This window comes from Gallus gallus, chromosome 13, assembly GCF_016699485.2.
Source record: "Gallus gallus isolate bGalGal1 chromosome 13, bGalGal1.mat.broiler.GRCg7b, whole genome shotgun sequence".
Taxonomy (NCBI): domain Eukaryota; kingdom Metazoa; phylum Chordata; class Aves; order Galliformes; family Phasianidae; genus Gallus; species Gallus gallus.
Window position 1 is genome coordinate 11,154,702 of NC_052544.1, and position 21,201 is coordinate 11,175,902.

Below are 21,201 nucleotides of genomic sequence, written 5' to 3' on the forward strand. Positions count from 1 at the left end.
TTGGGCTCTACTGAAACAATCTAGTAAGAAAAGAACATCTTGAAGTCAACCTTTATATACAGGCAATCACAAGGATAGCAACTTGCATTGCAAAGACTCAATTACTACAAATATTTAATGTCCCAAACAAATCCCACAATTCCTCTCTCTAAACTATTTTGGGATGATGCTCAGCAGGAATTTTAAGCAGTCCAAGAATTTGAAAATAATTTGAATTTTTTTGCTTTCCTTTTCACTGTTTTTTGATTAGCTTCCAACCCAATTAGCAAAACATTTAGGAGTCTAAAATTACTTTCACAGATTCATGGAATTGTTTGAGCTCGAAGGGACCCTTAAAGGCCATCTGGTCAAACTCCCCTGGCAATGAACAGGAACAACTACAGCTCCATCAGATGTTCAGAGCCCCTCCAGCCTGATCTTGAATGTCTCCAGAATGGAGCATTTATCACATACCTCGGCAACCCGTGCCAGTGCTTCATCACCCTCACCATAAAAACACCTTCTTATATCCAAATCTAAATTTCCCCTCTTTTAGCTTGAAACCATTTCCCCTTGACCTATCACTCTGCTAAAGAATCTGTCCCTTTTCAACAAATAGAAACAGAAAAATATTCACAGAAGTATATTAAATAGTTTTTCATATATTTCTACTCTTAGGTCAATACTAAAGAATGCTCTAGATCACAAAAAGAAAGCATGGTAACTTATGATAACCAATAATAACAGCCACCTCTGCATTAAACCAGGCATTTACAAGCTCTGCTACACCCAATACAACTGATAATGGGCTCTGTAGGATTCTTTTTTTTTGGGACACATGAGCCCTTCTGTAGCATGGAGGTCATTGAAAACCGCCTGAGAAGACTCAGCAGCAAAGTCCAGAGACCTGGGTCAAAGAAGTGCCAAACCAATTCTTGCAGCCTGACAACCATCTTATGAGCTTAGTGTGTAAGAACCATCTATGCACATATTGCAACCTTATTTTTCTCCATCTAAACCACTGCAGACAGAAGTATTTTAAGAAAGGCACATAGAGAAAAGGGCCACACAGAGCTTGCTGGTGCACCAGGAGGACAGCTACCTTGTCTGTCCCCACGAAGGTGACCACCTTGTAAATACTAATAAATGCATCAGGCTATATGAACTGAAGGTCGTTCATCAGCTAAACAGGGACAGAAAGTCTTTTGAGAATGTATGTGCCATCACTCAGAGTGTGTCAGTCTTTGTGATGTCTGCGCATGACTGAAGGCCTTTGGGATGGAGAAGAAAAAGAAGGGAAGAAGCAGAAATGATTGGCACAGTGGCATGCTGCCTGTGTTGAAGGGGAAATCAGTCTGTCTGTTAAACAGAGGAAGAAGGGAAAGGAGACATACAGATGGTCTGGCTCCCAGTGGTGACAGGAGCAGTTGGTCTCCTCTCCTTCTGTTAGTGACAGTTGTTGTCACCTTATTTTGAAGTCTCCTAAAGAAGAGGTAGGAGTCACTAAGCTACTGAAAAGAGCAAATGGATGAAAATGGATTGTGTAACTAATCTTAACCGTTTGGTCTAGGAGCAGTGATTGAGGCTGGTGGCACTGGTGACAGCCCACAATAGCTGACTGTGCACCTCTCTCCCAGAAACTGCAGCCTAAGAAGGAAAGAAAGGTTTCCACTATTTCTTACAGAAAAAGATCTTTTAGAGTCAAGCCAGCTGCTGAGTACTTGTTTATACCAGCTCTGGACCCACAGTCTGCCATCTCACTTGGTCCCATTTTACTGCAGCATCTTTTTAACCAGGCTTAAAGACACCTCATGCACACACAGTGCTATCAAAATAGGAAGGTGGAAAAGAACGTCCCCCCAGAATAAGGATCCTTCCTCTATGAAATCTGTGCTGCACCCAAAACGCACTATTTCACCTATGAATGCTCCAGCAGATGTGTAGGGAGAGAAGGATGGCTCTTGATTTAGGGAGGAGTAAAGGAAACTTTACTTTCTCTGCATATTGCTACCCACATCTGTTTTCCTTTCAGGGTGGCAGAAAAAAACCATCTATTTTTTGCAAAGATAAAATTTTCAGAAGTGTATTAAATGCTTTAGGACCCTTCTGGCCCTTTTTCAAAATAATTCCTTCTTACTTTCAAGTATTTTCCCTTAAAAAGGAAAAAAAAAAAAACCAAGTTTTTTTAAAGGATTTTTTTTCAAACAGCCTACAGATTTCAAAGAAAGCCAGTTATCCAGCAGCTCCTTACAAGAGCAAGTAAAATCACAAGACTTTAAAGCAGATCAAATATCAGCCCCTTGCATGGATACCACCATTAATTCGTTTCAATTTCATTTAGCTTAATTCTCTTTGGAACAGAAGCATGCTCAATCAGATTACGGCTACTTTAATTCACATCTGCCCCCTTTAATGCAACACCTTACATTTCTTCGGATGAAAGTCCCCTCCCACATTTAGAAAAGTCCTAAGCAAGCAAAAACCTGGACCTAAATCACTACCGGTAACAGGATCTGATTGCCTAAGTTATTTAGATGCTAATGGACATTTTAACCATGATTGTGATTTTTTTTTTTTTCCCTGCTGGAAATCTCTGTTGAGATGGGCTGTACCAGCAAGCCCTTATCATTTAAACCTCACCCACACGTCAACACAACCCATGAGTGTTCTGCAGAGCCTGGAACTGCCCCAGCAGCTGCGTGGCAAGCTGAGCAAGGACCACATTTCTTCTGTTTTAAAAGGATACAAACCAAGACTGAAAAAAAACACAAGGTGGTGTTAATGCCACCACTCAGAACAAACTTTCACCATGAACTGATTCACACCACTGCTGCACTTTTGGTCTGACATGTGGTCCTCAGAGTGCAGAATGGGAACGGTAAGACTGTTTCTGGAGGTATGCACAAGAGAAGGCAGCCAGGATGCTGCTCACCATTCATGGTAATATAGGCTGGGCCACCTCTTCTCCCAGTATCAGAGCAGAGAGAGCTAATGAGAGCTTGTTTGCCATCTCACAACACAACTTCAGCTGTCCAAAGATTGCTTCTGCCTTAGTATGCTGCAGGAAAGCAGTATTTGCAACCCAAGATCTAAGGAGAAGATGACCTGCAGATTTGTTTTCCCTCTTTTTCTCTCTCTTTTTCTAAGTAACAATAATTAGAACACTGATAGAAACTCCCTACAGCCCTTATGGTCAGAAGATTTCAGGACATTAGGCCATATCTTTCCAGAGACTAATCACCCAAACTAACACATAGAGACCTTAATGTTATTTTTTAAGACATTGCCCAGCATTATATCAGTTAGATTTTGGGAAAACTGGCTCTTAGGAGCTGTGCTGTTTCTCCCTCCTCATACTGTGCTGCCAGCAAGTGGTAACTCTGCAAGGTTCAGCAGTGACATGCATGCACAGCTAGACTTGGTGTAGGTCAGGGAGGGTTTGCATTTCTGCAAGACAGACAACATTGGAGAGCATTACCATTGTGCTGTTACACCCTGCAGCTCAGCACAGACCCCAGTACCTCCCTGCACACCCAGGAAAAAGATTTCTCTGTTTCCTTCCAAAGGCTAAGCCCAAAATAAGCAGAGTGTGTTACACAGGAGAAATGGTGCTCTCATCACCCACAATTGCCCTTAGCTCTGTCATAACAGACACAAACACGGAAGATCCCTTCTCTTCCATGGCATCCTCTTGGTGATGCCATCCAAAGCAAAGCCCCAAATTCCTGTGCAAAAGCAGAAATGGTGCCCAGCAGTATGCACAACTCCAGCAAGGTGCCACTGAGTTACCGTTAAACCATATTCCAAAGTTTACCTTAGTTCCTTGAAGGGGTCTGCCCTGACATTGGGAGTTTCTATAGATTTAGGGAACACTGTGCCTTCTGCTCCTGAAATCACAAAACAAAACAGAAGACAAATTGTAAACATTATAAGCTGTTATCAGGGGAGTGATTGTCAAATCATACCTAGGTGCAATTGTAACCTGACCCCATTTCCCCATTGCCTGACCCCATTTCTCTCTTGCACGCACCCCTTCTGCCCCCAGGAAAAGCTAAATCCTTATCATCTGAAATTGGTTGTCTCGACTACAACTGGGATTTGCCTGTAAGCTGCACTTTAGGCTGTAAAATTTGTGTCCTGAATATGGGAAGTGTTTGCTGACCCAACTGATTCAGGGAGCTTGGAACAGATACCTCCTTAATAACCAGTGCAGCTACATCTCTCACTAATGAGCCTGGATGCATGTCATGAAATTATTTCTTTTGCTGGGCTCTGAGAGATACTCAAAGGAAAACCAAATTTTGGCTCAGTCACTGCAGGCATCCCTCAGGTCAGGCTGTACTCTTGCCATTTCTGCATCAGGCCCATGCTGTGTCTCTTTAGAAAGATGTGCTCTCCAAATTTCAGTTCTAAGCCAAAAACAGCCCCAAAAATAAGCCTTTCCACTGTCTAATTGTTCTAATTATAAAATGTGCATCTAATCAGAATTGTTCTCACTTCTGCTTCCAGCCACTGAATGTTCTTATGTCATTGCATGCCAACCAAGAGGTGCAGCATGAACACAAATCTTCACCTTTCTCCTGTAGATATTTAGAGACGATGACCCAACCACCTCAACTTTTTCTTCAGTTCTCCAAAATGTTATGGCTTTCCGTATCATTCACTGTGAACATGAATCATTCACGTTTTCCAGACTTCTTATTGCTCTTTTCTGAACCCATTCCCCTTCTAAAACATTCTGCTTGACACCTCAGCACTGGACACAGCAGTCCCCAGGGGGTGTCACTAATGCTCCATGCTACATTATGCCACTTAGCACCCTCATTGAAACATTCAGTGCTAACACATCTGTGAATGATACAGTCTTACCCATGGCAATGAACAATAAACTCATGTTCATGTTGTCTAGAACATAGCTGCCTACCCAGGGAACAAGTTTGACCTACATTCCTACATCTAGACCTGCAGCCTTACATACATTTGCACTCTGACCAACTGGCCATTCATTATCTGCATTAGTCACAGCAGTTTCAGTGTCTGCATGCAAACCGCACCAGTGGCATTTTTTAATGTCCTTATTTTTTTTTTTTTCTTTGATAAAGCTTCTGATGCCAGCTACAGACCCTGATGGGATCATTTAGAAATGTTTGAGATTGTTTTTTATGTGTGCTTTTAAAATTGTTACCTATGAGCACATTGGAAGGCACTGCAAAATGTGAACACGACACCTTTTTGTAACTACTGTTATAAGGGAGAAACACTCATGGCTGCAATATGAGTGCACTGTCTTTGCACTGAAATACACCAACAAAGCCATCCCAATGAGTTAACAGAAAAAAATGGAATGAAAATAATCACTCTTAACGCTTATAAAACAAAAAACAACTCCTTTTTAACCTGAAGAAAAACAAAGTAATCTCAAAGATGACAAAAGCAGTCTAAAGTCTGCCGCTTTATACTTGGGAATTGAAATTGATCCCATGGCCCAGTACAGATATTTAGCTCTTAAGTTAACTATAAGCCTTCATCGTTACAAGTTGTCAGAAGCAGCTGCAGCTTGCCAACCATGAAGGTTATTATTATCTGATCTGTCCTCTCTCAACAGTTTCCAAACAATTTAAGACTCTGCTTATCCACACAATTGCCTTGGTTACTAGCTTTCCAATGAAACTTATCAAAAGATGTAGCCTGCACATATTGCATAATAAAATAATGATTCGTGAGGTGAGGAAGATGAGAAAGTGCTGTGGAAGAGGTACAGAGAGATATTCTCCCACTCTCTCCACTTGCATTGTTCAACAGGTGACTTTGCTTACGCCAGTAGATTTCATTCATTTTTACACACTAAGCGTAAGATGTGCAAATAACCAGAACACCTGCAGGATAAGGAGAACTGGCATACTTCTAATGACCTGGAATGTTCCAGTCTTTCATTATCTCTTTGAACACAGAAAGCAACTCTGGAAACAAAGCCAGTGGAGACTCCAATGCAGTTATTTCAGGAAGACTGAAGATACAAAAGCCTGCCCCTTCCTTTCACCCATCCCCTGGTTTTCCTTTCCCTTCACACAGTCCTTAAACCCTCGTCTTCTGTGTTCACCATTCCGAAATCAGTGGAAGTTTGGAATCACTATGCACTGGGAACAGAAACGAGACTTCCAAACCTTTCTGCTTCACTCCTTTGATATGAATTAGAAGTGAATGCCACCTGCCTTGACAGCATCAATTCTTATTATTCCCTCTTAAGCACAGGAGATCTCCCACAGGGCTGCCTGTCCCTGTCACCGTGTAGGACAGCAGCCACGAGGGATGCTGAGGAGCCAGGGCTGCACCATCCGTCCCTCGGCTCTGGCTGTCATCAGCTGAGGGTCTCTGAGGGCTGGCTGTCATCCAGCCACCGGAGAGACACCGGTAAGAATTTCTCACCTCTCTTTTTCAACCTCATCATGATTTTATCTGTCCCCAGTTCTCTACCAGGGGGCCCACAGTTGGACTAAATGCTCTGGAGAAGTCCGTCCTTTGTTTCACCCTGCTGCCTGATGATTTCGCTGGATGATCACTCTGCCCTGAACTCTGAGAAATAGTAAATAACCATTCTCCATTCTTTTCTATGCTACCTGAAATTTTCTGTATTTGAAAATGTGCCCAATTCCACCACTTTTCTCTTTTCCATGAAGAGCCCTGGTCTCTGCCTAGGGGATCAGCAGCTCCCCCTGTGCCTCCATATGGCAATAAACATTTGGAAAAATTCAACTACAATGGACGTTTGTGCCAAAGTCTGCCTCTCAACCACTATAGAAGTCCCCAGCGAGGCAGTGACAGCGTCAGTGTTGGACTGTGCTGAAAGTGAAATCTTTAGGCTGGAGGAAGTGACCTCATTTAAAATTTTTACTAAAGGCCTTGGCACAAAAAGAAGGAAAGTTTGAGGGAAATATGCTGTTGACACTGAATTAGGCTGTCCTGGCTCTGCAGAGGACTGGGCTGTCATGGTGAAATGAATGAGTAGCCTTAGGGAGTAGAAGAGGAGAGAGGGGGTGAAATTTAAAAATAGGAATCTAAGGTCATGTGCTTAGAGAGAAATGAGGATTTCTGCTCCACGCTGGATGCTCCCTGAATGGGAACGTCCCATAAAGAGGCCATGGGCTACTCATGATTCATAGCAGTAGGACAGGGCCAAATGAAAGGCGAGCATGACATTAAACTGAATGAGAAGAGGCAAGACTAAGAGGAACATGGGAACAAGAAAAAACTGGCATTATTTTAAGAATAACCAGTGAATCCTTGAGTTGAATTTTATGTAGCCTCCAGCTCATCCTCACTTGAGGAGAGTGTGCAGAGAGAAAACACTGTCTGATTGCAGGAACTGAAAAAGCCTGCCCTACAAAAGAAAGCTAGAAAGACTAGGTTTTCCAGTATAGCAGCACGATGGTGAAGGAAGGATATGAATGCTGTGTATAAACACATCAGGAGGATAAATAACACAAAGGAAAAAGAACTACTGGCTATAGGCCAAAGTTGGCATGAGAGCAAATAGCAGTAAACAGGTTCCAAATACATTTGAGAGAAAAAAAAAGAAAGAAAAAAATGTTTTTTGTTGTTGTTGTTGTTGTTGTTGTTGTTGCTGTTTGTTATTTTTTGGTAACAGAGGAGCAAAAACAGGAACAGCTTTTCTCTTACAGTGGATGGGACAAATGACCCAACAGACTTGACAAACTCACGACTACAAGGTGTGGGATCTCAAAACCAGGGAACAGGATTTGCAAGACCAGAAGGTGCTTTACCATCATACACTCTCACAGGCTTATTTTCATTACTATCTACCCGAGGAATGCTGGGTTTTGGCAAACAGTACTAATGCACAGCTCCAACAATGGAAGGCTTAGCTGCTGCAATCTCCCTTCTCAAGCAAAGATACTGTATCCGTCTTCTCCTTTTGCAAAACATAAAACAAATGTAAATTAAATTTACTATTGTGTAACACAGCTTCTGCTTCCTGAATTATCCTTTATTAAAACATTTGCTATCCCACATGAAAAATGCATAGTATAAAATTTCCATTTCATTGCCAAGTATTGAAAATATTTTTTTGCCTTATGAGACTTGCTGCTGCTAAGGGCAGCTCACCTGCAAACAGCCAAAGACATTTGGAAGAAAACAATCATATAATTTGTATTTAAACATACTGTATCATACATCCCTAGGCAATAAACTATTCCTTCTCACAGTATTATATCAGAGTGACTCCTATTAAAAGCCATACCTACTTGATTCCCTCTTCTGGCACTCTCTAATTTACCACCAATAAATGTTCATAAACAGTTTGACTGAAAAATCCATACAGCCATTTCAGCTTTATTTTAAGTTCCATTTAATGTCCCTCAAAAATGATTTCATCAATGTGTTTCCATTAGCTGGTTCTCTGCCCAATAACTTAATTCCACACAATCAGTCAGGAACTTACGAAGCATATGACAGCATCTACCTAAAATGTTCTGAATCATCATGAAGATTCACTCAGCGAATGCTTCCCCCCCCCTCCCCTCCCCAATACATAAGCCGAGTGAGAACAAAAAACAAGAACCTTAAGCAAGGAAACATTCAGTATTCAATCCCAGTGGATTTTTTGCTTTTCTTTTTTTCTTTCCTTCTTTCCTTCTTTTTTTGTTTTTCATTCACTCCTACTTTCTTTCTTTTCCTCTTCCTTTCTTTCTTTTTTTTCTCTTTTAGAACTAAAACAAATAGCACAGGAGAACAGTGCAAATAAGACCTTGCAATTTCTATGGTACTTCAGGTACTTCAGAAGCCAACTGCCACATCCAGGAGACAAGCCTGGCTGCAGTTTGGACCACCGCAAGTGAGCTGATGGAGTTACAACCAACTTCTGGATCTCCTCTTGCCTCTCTCTCCCTTGATCTTTGTGCTTTTGGCAATCACCTTGCTCTATGACGTGAATCCAAAACGCAGCATAAAATCAGGCTGTTTTTTTAATCAAGTTTTAGATTGAAATGAAGCAGAAGCATCGTGTTCAGTATCTCTATGTTGGTCTGCCAGTCTCCTGTTGAAAAGGGTCTTTGAAATGTTAGCTCTCTTCATCCCAGTTTGGAATTGGCCAATCAATCTCCTAAGCTTTGTGACAAAAGACTGGGAGATTACAGACACACCAAGGCAGAGGCTCTGGTGTGACCTCGGCAATGGCTGGATGCCAATAACTCTGTAGGAGAGAGAGGAACTACAGAGGCCCCAAGAAAGATGCAAAATCTCAACTGGAACATGCAACTTTCTTAGCCAGCAACAGATCCGACAAGATGAAAGAGGGAATCAACAGTTCAACTTTCTTAACTGCTTCTTGCTTTTCCTGTGCCCCGCAAAAGCATCTGAGCTGCATGACTGTCCTGGCACCATCCCTAGTGCAAAGGCAAGGGTCCATCCTGCTCCCCTGAGACACAACTGGGCTCCAGCCCCTGTGACGAGATCCTGATCACATACTGCTCCCTCTGCACAGAACTGTTGCTCTAGACTTCCACTGCTATCAGCTGGAACGGGGAGAAGAGGTCAGACACAGCGCAACAGTAGGTATTTTTGGACTAGTGATTGATGCTCCTGCTGTCAAGGATAGGTGGCAATCAGCTGAACAGCACTTGGGGGGGGGGCAGAACACAGAGGGAGAAAAATCAGGTTTCCACTCAGTTAGTGGTTAGCTATTCCCACTTCCCTATTTTTACTTTGTCTCCACAGCAGATTATTTTCCCATTTTGTGCATTCTTTAAATAATAATGCCACATCCACAGTACATTTTTGGAGTTGTACAGTGCTGCTTTATAATGAAATTGGGATCTCAGAGCCATGTGCCAGACTTGGTCATTAGGTTGGCTTAAACATACCTTCTCTTTAGAATACTGCCTTAACGTACCACTGTTCAAATGAGGGGAGAAGGAAAAGGATTTGCTATGATTCTTTTTTCTAGCTAAGGTCAATAGACAGTGTATAGTGTGCTGATGATCTCCAGAAACTACTTCTATTTCCACAGTTATTGATCAGGGCACATTCAGCAATTTGTACATGAAAATACTCATCTGATGAGGTTCTGTCCTTTGCAGATCTCATTGGGGTAATATGTGACAGTCTCAGAAAGGTGTCTGGGCAAACAGGTATCCAGGAAGTAAATCCAATACAAAGCAGGCAGAAATGATTTGCGCCCACTTCTTTTAATTCCTAGCTTTAAAAGCCTTATTCATCCCTAATTTACGTTTTTAAATGGTTGAACATAGTAATTGCTGTTGCTCCCCTTGAATCCCATCAAATCTGAAATCAATGAGGTCTATTTCAGGGCCCAACAATAATAGCATGGCTAGGTTAACCCACTGCGCTGAAGAAAAGCCATAAAGCTTCGTTCATATTTCTTTCTGCTGCTGGATAAAAATGGTTCATTGCAATGGTCTGTCTGCATACCTTTGTGCCAAAGTGTTGAGGAGTTGTTCAAGGACAATCTATGTAATGAATCGTGTACACTATCAACAGAGGTGTTTTTAATAAAGATGCAACATAAATTATTCAGAATCTGATAGCAAATATATTTTCTCTCTTTCATTATCTGTATCTAAGGATATCCCAGGACTTTGGGATTTGGACTTGGCATTGTATATGCACATGGGGAATGAGTCAACCCTTAAGCATTGGGCTGTGGTTGAAACAGGCCAGGAGGGAACTCCTTGTGCCTCCAACACCAACAGCTTCACGGGATGGAGGAGAAGCAGTTCTCTGACTCATAGTGCTGAGAAATACATGGATCCTGCTTTTAAGCTAGGCAATGTGCAAACAATAGGATGAGCTGCAAGATCTCAAATGAGCACACAGGTCTTTAGTGATGTGTGTGACTGCAGACACACCTTGAACTTGCAGCCTAGCTTCACTGGATGAGTCCCTGACAAACATAAAGGGAATAACAGAAAAGAACAGGAGGGCTTGTATCCAAACTGAAAAAAGACATATGAAGAGAAGTTGCTACAACCTATACTGACCTCTGGATATTTCTGTCTCATCTAGTTTTGGGGTCCTTCAATACTTTTTCTGCAGGTCAGCAACAGCAAAGTCGTCACTGAGCTCCTTTGAAGCTGTTCTTGGCATTCTTGTGTAAATTTGCAAAGAAACTCAGGAGAGCACCTGAAGTGGGAATACCCAGTGGAAATTTATCAAGGAGAATGTTCTTTTGGCTTCAGACAGATCAGGTTGTGAAGGCTAGAGAAGGCACTCAGGAAATAAAACATAAATCTGCCACACTTTTAAATTTGATTTTGGTGTTTGGTGAGCGTACAGTATGTTTCTTTCATAATCCTTGTGACATTTAATCAATATTAATCTGATGGTGGATGATTCTTCTTCTTCCTTAAACAGGATTAAGGTAACGCAATCTGAACACACGTTTCAGCCTGGACTGGAAGCCTATACACTTTACATAAATGCTATCCTTTTTTCCTGGAATGTACTTTGAAGCAAAAGCAAACAACAAAAAAAAATGTATTGGTATTTCTTCCTCCTGACACACATTGTTCTCCCCAACAAAAGACAAGTTTACAATCTGGATAAGTGGGTTTTGAAAAAGAAGGGCAATGCTATTTGAATTCACTGTTAAAAGGAATAGACAACAGTGCCTAAATAGACCTACTGCCCTGAAAGCAGCACAGTGATCAGTAGCATTCTTTCAATGCCAGCATGCTTGTTCAAGCTGTGGTCGTTCTAATTTCTTGCCTAATATAATGGGAGACTTTTTTTCTACCCCAAACTCTGGGGGTAAAGCAATCCAGTTCAATCACATCCACTTTTATTTTAATACTTATGGTTTCTGAATTGTTACTCTGTTACTGCTGATTACAGATTAAATCAGTTTTTCATGCCTGTTAGTTTGATATGGCAATAGCATAATTCCTAACTGAGAGCAAAGAAGAATTTTCTTGTGGCTTTAATTGCTGACAGGAAACATTTCCCCCCCCTCCCTCCCCCCCCCCACACACTTTTGCTAAACACGATCTTTTTCCAGCACCACAGCTATGCAATGAGAGCAAAGAGATGGGATGAGACTCCACTGCCATGAATGGAGGCTGCAGAGAGTGGAGGCTGCTCCCAGCCATGGCAGTGCCAGCGCTCAGATCTTTTATCTGCATTTGTCAGCCCCTTTCCCCAGTTTTCTCATTCTATTCTCTGTTCCTTTCCTGCAGGACCAGTGACTACATGACAGCTTGGCAATTGCTCCAGGACCATATTAGTACTACTGCTTAATTACCTACAGAGAGTGAACAGCCAATGTTCATAACTGCCTCCTGAAGAAGTTCATACATCTTCAGCAAAAGGTCAAATGCCTGTCCAAGCCTCGTGAGCAGCACAGCTAACACGGTCATGGCACACTCGTTTCTCTTGCCAGGAGCACAGAAGGGAGCTCTGAACAACTGCTGCGTCCAGGTGTCTCTGAAGCAGCCCAGGCGAGCAGGAGCTCATTTGCAACTGGAGGAACTGGGAAAGAAATCTGACACAGCGCTGGAGGTCCAATGTTTGCTTCCAGAAGCACAGCACAGAGCCACAGCCGTGCTTCGGCTGCACCGAGCCCTTGTGGAGTCGGCTGCAAGATGTAACTTTTCAGCTGCTTTTGCACAGGAAAAAGACTGTGCTCAAAAAATGTTTCAATCTGCTAGAAATGAGTATTGCAGCAACATTTCTCCCTTGAAGACACTACCTTCAGACCTATAGAAAGGATATGTTTTTTCAGGAAAATGTACAAAATCCAGATGCAAAGACCGAAGCTCGCCATCTATCCCCAGGCACGGGGTTGCAGCAGACACGGCTGAGGCCAGAAAGCTCTGTTTCCTCTTTGGCTCTGCTCTGATTTCAACACTTGGCTACAACAGTTACTCAGTCTGCCATAAACAAATCAGCAAAATACCATTTTGAAATCACAATGGCTGCTGTAAAGGGCAACTGTGCATGTTCTGACCCATAAATAATCGCTTTGGAAGAAGGGTGCAGGCAGCAAAAATGGGTGGTAATTCCTGGAAGTTGTTATATTTCTAGCTTACACCACACTCTAAAATGACTGGAACCAGTCAAATGGCTTTGCAGATTATTTTCATGAAATACAAGCACTCTTGCACTCATTAAAGTTACTCTGCTGTAAATATTGCAGCAAACATAAGCTAGAAAGAATATGCCACAAAGCTACAAAAATTGTAATATTGAGGCAATGTGAAGAGAGTTCTCTAACCAGGCTGGTATTGCAACAGCAGTTCTGCAGGATTTCTCTTTTCCTCCTCCCTTCATGCTAATTCAAGGCTTCCTAAAGATGTTTGTGTATGTGAAGCTTTTGAGACAGCTGGGCAAGTTTGCACAGACAGATTAGCTCACCACACTCATATTAAGTGCTGCTTTTCCCCCATTTAAAGCAAAAGTGCTGCAAATGGTTTTTTTAAAAAACCCTTCCAGGAGTGCTAAAACTCAGCGCTTGTGAATAAAAGGTGCAGTTACTGATTGGTTACTTGAAGGGAGGGTGTGAAAGGTGTCGACAAGGTTGGATATTAGGAAACGTTTCTTCTCAGAAAGAGTGGTGATATATTGGCACAGGCTGCACAGGGAGGTGATGGGGTCACCGTCCCTGGGGGTGTTCAGAACCATGGAGATGTGGCACTTGGAGACATGGGCAGTGGGCATGGTGGGATGGGTTGACGCTTGGACTAAATGACCTTAATGGTCTTTTCCAATGTTAATGATTCTATGGTTCCAAGATCAAAGGCATCTTGTAGCCAGCCATGGTACTGGAGAGGGCTGCAATGAGTGGGGCGAGTGGGTCACATATCTGCGGAGGAGCTCCTGCAGTCCTTACACTGGGGGACAAAAGCCACCCTATTCAAGTTAGGGTTCTCCACATAACCAAACTGTTATTGCATGATTTTACAAATATAGTGAGAATCACATTTACCAAGCACCCAGTGTAGGAACCATTTGGGTAGTAATCCTTGCCTTCATCTGTTGGAGGTAAGGGATCTTGTGGTTTTGTGATTGCTCCTACCCTTATCATAAGGAAGAAAGATAATCTTAAGAATGGTTAAAAGTGTGGTTGATGCGTAACAAGGCAGCCTGCAGGAAGGCATCTTTGCTGTTTTTAGCTCAGCTCATTGCAATGCATGTGGATTCCCTACAAAGCTTAGCCAAAAAAAAAAAAAAAAGAAAAAAAAAAAAAAGGTTTATAAATCCATCATAAATATTAAACACCAGAGTATACTGGCAAGTTTCCCTGAAAACAAACTTCAAGAAATAATCTCCAAAAAAGATGTCATGGCCCTTGGGAGAACCGACACTGGCATGTCATCAGATGTTGTCTCATAAGGCTAAATTAAGCATCTGACCAGATTTTAATTTCTGTAAAAACTCATGCTAATTTAAATTGCTTTAGATTTAATTAAAAATGCTTTTGTATAGAGATAATAATGTAACCCTGTTAATTAGTATCAAGTGGCATCTAGAGGGCATATTTAAAAACTAATCTGGAGAATAAATAGAGCTAATTAAGAGTCAGAATAATGCTTTATGATTGTCCTTTGTTTATAAATGCAGTAATATTCAACATGCTTATTAAATGAAATTAGTAATTAATAAATATTAAAGTTAATTTTAATGCTCTTTAGTTAAAAGTGTATTTCTTCTGAACCATTTTTCAATCCATTTGAATATGTTTCAATTCTTATGGGGGGAGGAGGCGGGAAGGGGAACCACTCTATGACAAACCACATAGAAATTCAATTAGGAGCAGCTCATTCATCTCCCATAATGCAGACCGTATGGGTTTATGAGCCCGCGGGGGATACTGAGAAAGGCATGAGTTTGTGTTTGCTTGTTCCTTGCCAAAGCAGGCACCGCCAGGGCTGTCCCAGGGGAAGAGCGGCAGCAGAATCTGCCTTCAAGATCTCAACACTGCAAGAGTGAACAAAGAGTTGTGGTTCACTGGGATGAGGACTGCTCTGAGTTCTATGGTAGTATCGTTTAAAAGTGATGACGTGCTCAAATACTGCAGGACAGAGGACTGCAAAAGAAAGCGGAGCTAGAAGTGATGGCGTGTTGCCCTCCTCTCCCTTGACAAGAGTGGAGGTGACGGCTGGGCAATCACATGCATCAGTAGATGAGCTTAGAAGAAAAAGGGCAGGGCAGATTTGGCAGAAGACTCAGTTTCCACACGGCTTTTTGCAGGCAAACATGAGCTCCTTCTGAGTCAGCTGCTTGGCTTTGAGCTGGGCAATTGGAACTTGCACTGGTTCTGGAAGAGCTCATGTAGATGTCATCAGAGTTGACCGTGGCTGAAGGGCTCAGAGATGTCCCTGTCCTCAAACAGAAGTTCCCATTAACCTCACCTATGATAGCAAATTTGAAGGGATCTACTAAACCAAATGCAATCACGGAAGTAGTCCCATCTGCATCATGCACGCGAAGAGAACCAACTCTGTCTTTCTGTATCATTTAGTGGTTAAAAATCAGAAATAACCCCCCACACCCCAAAAAAAGTCCCCAAAACAAACAGAAAAAAAATCCAACCAGAAATAAAAGGCACTTTCATTTGGTAATTTGCATCCACATAGTGCAATTTTTGAAGCTTCATCAAATGCAACATATGTCCTACTTGTATCTGCTTGTTATCCATAATGCTGTATATTCCCCCCCTTTTCGATGCCTTGCTAATGATGAAAAACCCTTCAGCTACTCAGTACAGAGTCCATTTCAAAAAAATAAAGCTCCTCTTTTCTCATGTCAAGGCTTCAGCATTACTTTGTAGAACAAACTTTCAGAATCCACTTTGAAGAGCACACAAAGAAAAAAGTAATTATTGTTAACAAGATTAAAAGCTAGCCACAGGTCCAATAACTGATGCTCTAACCTCTGCAAGATGACTTTCATGCCAGATTGCAGACACACGCTTCCCTCTGTAACAAGTACGTGTTCAGTCATAACAAGAACAAGTTGAGATTATTTACATAGTGTAGATAGGTGTCAGCAGACACGTACCAGCAGCACCTGAGATCCCAAACACCAGAGAAATGATCAAAGGAATTTGTCTGTGTACTACAAGTTGGACTAGCCTCAAGTGCAGACAAAAGCACTGGAAGAAATATGAACATATGGTATAACACTTCCCAGCATGGCAAACAGCCATGGCAACCACTTTTGGAGATATAATTAGATTGGGGAAGCAAAGCTGGAGAAAAACAAAGCCAAGCATGAACTCTGAAAGCATTTCAGCTCAAGGTCGTTGAAATATTCGCCATATAACATCATCTGTGATAGCATTCTACCTTTTCTTTTCTGATTGCTCTGCAATGCCAAATAAACCCTGAGAAACACAGTTGAAAATAATAAAAATGAAAGTGCACTACAGCGGTTAGCAATACTTCTGATGCTGTTTATTCTGGAGACTAAAACAAGGCAGGAACTCAAAAAAAAAACTATCAAAAATAATTGCTGGTTTCTCCAGAGCAGAAAGCAAATAAAAGCAATGTTTTTGCAAGTACGTAATCTGGAAAGGAGTACTTGTGACTTGTAAACAAAAGTTTCTGTATTTTTTCAAAGAATCAATGATATAAATCTCTCTCATTTCAAGGCTTCCAAATAAACAGTTAAGATCGTTGCTCTTTGAATTCATCTGCCCTGCACAAAGACTGCATGATTTGGGAGTTCAGAAGGGTGCCGTGTGAAGGGGATTTGTGGTACACATGGACTGTGACAAATGCTCCCCAGCTCTGAAACACCCCATGAATTTGGAATGGTCTTCTTCAAAGTTTTCTACTGAAAACGATGCTGCAAAGCTTTTCAGCCTTTATCCCCTGTGGCTCAGCTAACTTGGGTACACCTGATGACTAAACTGGCCCACTATGTACCAACAGTGACTTGCAATTTGAAAGAGCTACAGCTGCCCTTTCTAGAAACAGGAAACCATCTGGAACAGCACAACACCAAACAGCAAAAGGCAAGGGTTGGATATGAAATCTCATTAATGATGCCCAGACTCTGCAGCCCTCATTTTAAGCTCCTTTATATCTACATAGGGTTCAGTGCAGGGGAATTGGACTAGGTGATCTTCAAAGGGCCTTCCCAACTCAAATGATTCTCTGATTCTATACTAACAATATACTATCTCATATGGAGTAAATAACAAGTATTAAAAATACTACATATCATTCTAAGCTCCTTCATTGATCCCTCTGTTTTCAGGAACTTACTAGAGAAGTAAGGAGGCCGTGGCACTGATAACATGAGTTTCTCCTCCCGTGCAGGGGACATTTACACATATCCCTGAGCATAGCTGGAGATTGGCTCAGAGATGAACAACATGGTCTTACATCTGGGTAAGGAAAGCTGAAGCAATATAAAGGCCAGCAAAGTATCCAGAGAATGCATACACGATCTTAATTCATATTGACTTTTCCACTGCAGGTCTCCTCCTCAGTGTTTGCTTTAGGATGAAGGAGAAGCTGCTGATGAGCAGGAAGATTAAAAGTACAAAACATTCCCTCTTCACAGAACAGTGGTTGCAGCCATGGAAGCATTGGTACAGCGAACCCACACTGTCCCAGACCCAAGAGATAAAGTCATCTAGTTTCCACAGCTGGTTTTAAGGTTGTTTTACTGGTCCCGATAAAACACTTTCAGGGGACTTTTTTTTCAGAAGGGGAAATAACACGTTGTGCAAGTTAAGAAACTCCTCAGACAGAAACTCCTGGCCATTATGTGTCTGGAGAAGATGCAAAGCAATAAAGACAGTGAACAGCTTGTATCCGATAGAAGCTTTCCACAAGTGTGAAGGAAAGTCAGGCAAAACTATTTCAAAATTTGAAGAGCTATATATTAAAAAAGTGGTTTAGTGAGTAACCTCTTACCTAAAACTCTCAATCTCTCTGCTCCGACTACCACTTCGTTGTCATCCGCAGAAAACAGCAATTTTCCAGAGAGGGTTTTCACCTCAAATTTTTGGCTGTGTGCTTCCACTGCTTGGGGACCTAGAGAGAAGAGATTTAGTATAAGCTTTGAGTGAAGTGGAAGAAAACCACGTAGCAGTCTCCATATGTTTAATATCCCCATTTGATGAGATGGCTCTAATAGCTCTGCAGACACAACCTGCATCCAATACAGCAAGCAGCGATGCCTGTGCTTTACAGAGGGTGACCACTCCATAGGAAAGGGCACCCAAATAACCCTCAACTATTTCTTCTTATGATGTTTTTTAATGCTAATGTTTGTCCTTAAATTGCCATTAAGCTTGACATAGCTGGGAAATTTCTACCAAAAGACAGAACCACAAATAACAGTGATTGCACCCAGCTGCACTTTGAGAGCAGTGGTTCACCTCGCTTGGACTGGTGCTGCACTGTAATACATTCTTGCTTTTGTGCCTGCTAAATATGATACTGCTGTCATGCATAGTCCAACAAAAAAAAAACACCAAGCACAACACAGAACACAAAGAAACGACAGCCAAAAGCAACACTTACAAGAGTGCTTTGCTTTAGAGCTACAGTTTAAGCTTGGTCCCACCTCCCCAGGATGGTCAACCCTGGGACCACTGCTCTCCTGGCACTGCAGAAGGATGAGCCACGAAGGGAATGGAACCGAGCCATGTGTAGGCTGAAATGACCAGCATGGTCTCCCACACCTCAGAAAGTTTTTAGATGAGTAAAACTTTCCCTCTGAGCTCTTATTTTAATTTCACTGCTTTTCCTGCAGGCTGCTGTGCAGCGCAGTGCTGAGAGCCTCTAGGCAAAGTATGCTGTTGTGGAGCCTGATAAACATCAGCTGCCCAAACAGCAATTGTGTGCATGTCTGTGGCTCAAACACTACAAAGAGCAGACCCTCCGTTACCTGACCTCAGCTAAGCTTCACACAAATTGTCATCTTACAGCCCCACACAGTCCAGAACAAACCCCAGCCTCCCTGCAATGTGCTACTATGCAGGAAGGTGACCAGGCTTTGCTTTACTCCTGCCACCTTCCTGATGAGTCTCATTTCTCCAATGTATTTTCTTATAGGCAGTTTCTAAACCCATTTGTACTCAGTGTTTGCCTGTATTAGCATCAGAGCACGCAGACTCACGCGTGCAGTTTGGACCACAGAGAAGTGAGACCCTTCTATATCTAAGTCTGCAGAAACACTTAAAGAACCTGCAGCCATCCTGAGAAGATAAAATACTTTTAAATTCAATTTATATCTCGCTAATTAACTGCCTCCATATTCATCATTGCAGCACATGCTATGTGGGACCATGTCTTCCCTCCACTTGTGAATCAAAGCTGTTCCAAATGCAGAAATGCTCTCAGTGACCAGAGCATCACAGCAAGGACATCACATCCTGACTGTGTCCTCCCGAGCTCTCCTGAAAAGGAGGTGCTTAGGGGAACCAAATACCCTCTTGTAAGTATATGCAGAGCCAACAAACTAAACAAGTTCTGAACATGAGAATCTGTGAGTTTGGGGTTAAATTTATTCCCTTCCTCCAGGCAGTTTTCATGCATGCCACTTAAACCACTGCTTTCTGAAGCTGCATATTTAATTATTAAATACTATGACTAGAGGCCAAACTGTTATTTAAGCAAACCAAACAACTCAGCCTCATGCAGAAACAGCATGTTTATGGATTACTGGCTTTGCCACGCAGCAGTACTTCTCCCAGTCCCTAGATGAATCTCAGTAAATAAATACCTATCCTATATCATATATATATATTAGTATTTTAAGCTCTTTCAACCCAAATTACACATGCATCCATTCAAAGGCTGCTGTGCACTGGGGACTTATGAAATACCCATTTATCCATCAAACATACTAATGCTTGGGAGCATCAGCGTTCTTCATCTGAAGGAGGGCATAAAAAGCAATAAATTGCCAAGGGTCCAAACCCAGCCACAGTCAATCAGCAGAGTTCCCAAGATCTTAGGTAAGCTAAAAGAGTCTCAGGAAAATCCTGCGCCTGCCAGGACAGAGATGTCAGCCTGCATATGTTCTTCTTGACCCTGCAGTTGTACAGCTAACCTTTCTGTCTCTGGATTGGCTTTCAAATGAAAACGATGGTCTGCTTCGTTATCAGACAGCACCAGCCAGCTGCCTCTCCAGCACTGCTTTCATGTCTCTACCTTTGTTTCTACAAAGCAGAGCAAAGTTTCCATTTGTTCTTCACAAAGACACCTGGGCTCCCCTCCGGCGAGCTGTGTGAAGCCAGCGCAGCATCCCACAACACACCTGCTTTCATCTCTCTGTAACAGCTCCACGCAGCCTTTCCCCCTCCTTACCTGTTACAAGGCGAGTGAGGACTTTCGTCTTCTCATTGAGGATGTTCACTGTAACGTTTCTGGCAGACTGGAAGTATAGTGGGTTGCCCTGGAACGAGACCACAAGAGCAAGCATGTGAGATGGGGACAGCTGCATGGCTAGGGATGGGGTGAGGTGCAGGTTCCGCTGCTTGTGCCCTTGTGTCCGCCTGTGCCTGTCTCATCATCGCACGGTACTGACGTAACCCGGAATAGAAATGAGCTTATCCAAAAGTGGCAGCCAAAGGTGCTCAGAGGCAGGCAAATTTCCCTTCCCACTGCTTTCCACACTGCACACAATCATACTGGTGCAAGGGGAGTTTTCTGAGACTCCTTATATTTGCGTTAGTTCCTGATCATGGAATCATTAAGGTCATAGAGACCGCTAAGATCCTCTAGTCCAACTGTCCACTCACCAATATTGCTCACTAATCCATGTCCCTAAGCATCACATCTCCACGTTCCTTGAACATGTTTATTGTCCAAGACAAAGCCATAGTCCACACCTCTGGCTCAGAAAACATCCCAAACGCTACCCTTGTTTAAGGGATAGTCAGCTTTATTGTCAGCATGTGCCATCCAGCTTTCTATTTTAAGATGTGCAGGTGATGCTGGACCTGACCTGAAGTTTGTGGTATTTTGGTAGGCTGATTACAGCAGTGCATTTCAGAGTCAAACCTGCAATATTGCACATAGCCTCAGATGACTTCAACACTATGTACATGCATGGACATGGGTTGTTGTGCCCAGGGAGCTGTGAATGAGAAAACCTTGCTAACACAAACAAAGTGCCTTTGGTCCCTGAGTGGTTATGAGCCACCCAGCACTTAAAACCACCACCATGCAGACTGGGATGCTTCAGACCAGACCTATCCCATCAGGTCTGGAGATAGAATCA

General features: G+C 42.4%; 1 protein-coding gene across 13 annotated transcripts in view; it reads right to left on the minus strand.

Moving 5' to 3' along the window:
* The window catches only part of SGCD (sarcoglycan delta), a 358,597-nt gene that overhangs the window by 78,702 nt on the left and 258,694 nt on the right, over nucleotides 1-21,201 (minus strand). For all 13 annotated transcript variants that reach the window (XM_040647163.2, XM_040647162.2, XM_040647165.2 and 10 more), the window contains 3 exons: nucleotides 20,286-20,373; nucleotides 17,883-18,002; nucleotides 3,794-3,866 (listed from right to left, as the gene is read on the minus strand). In XM_040647163.2, the coding sequence (XP_040503097.1) occupies nucleotides 3,794-3,866; nucleotides 17,883-18,002; nucleotides 20,286-20,373 (281 nt within the window). The remainder of the gene's footprint in view (nucleotides 1-3,793; nucleotides 3,867-17,882; nucleotides 18,003-20,285; nucleotides 20,374-21,201) is intronic.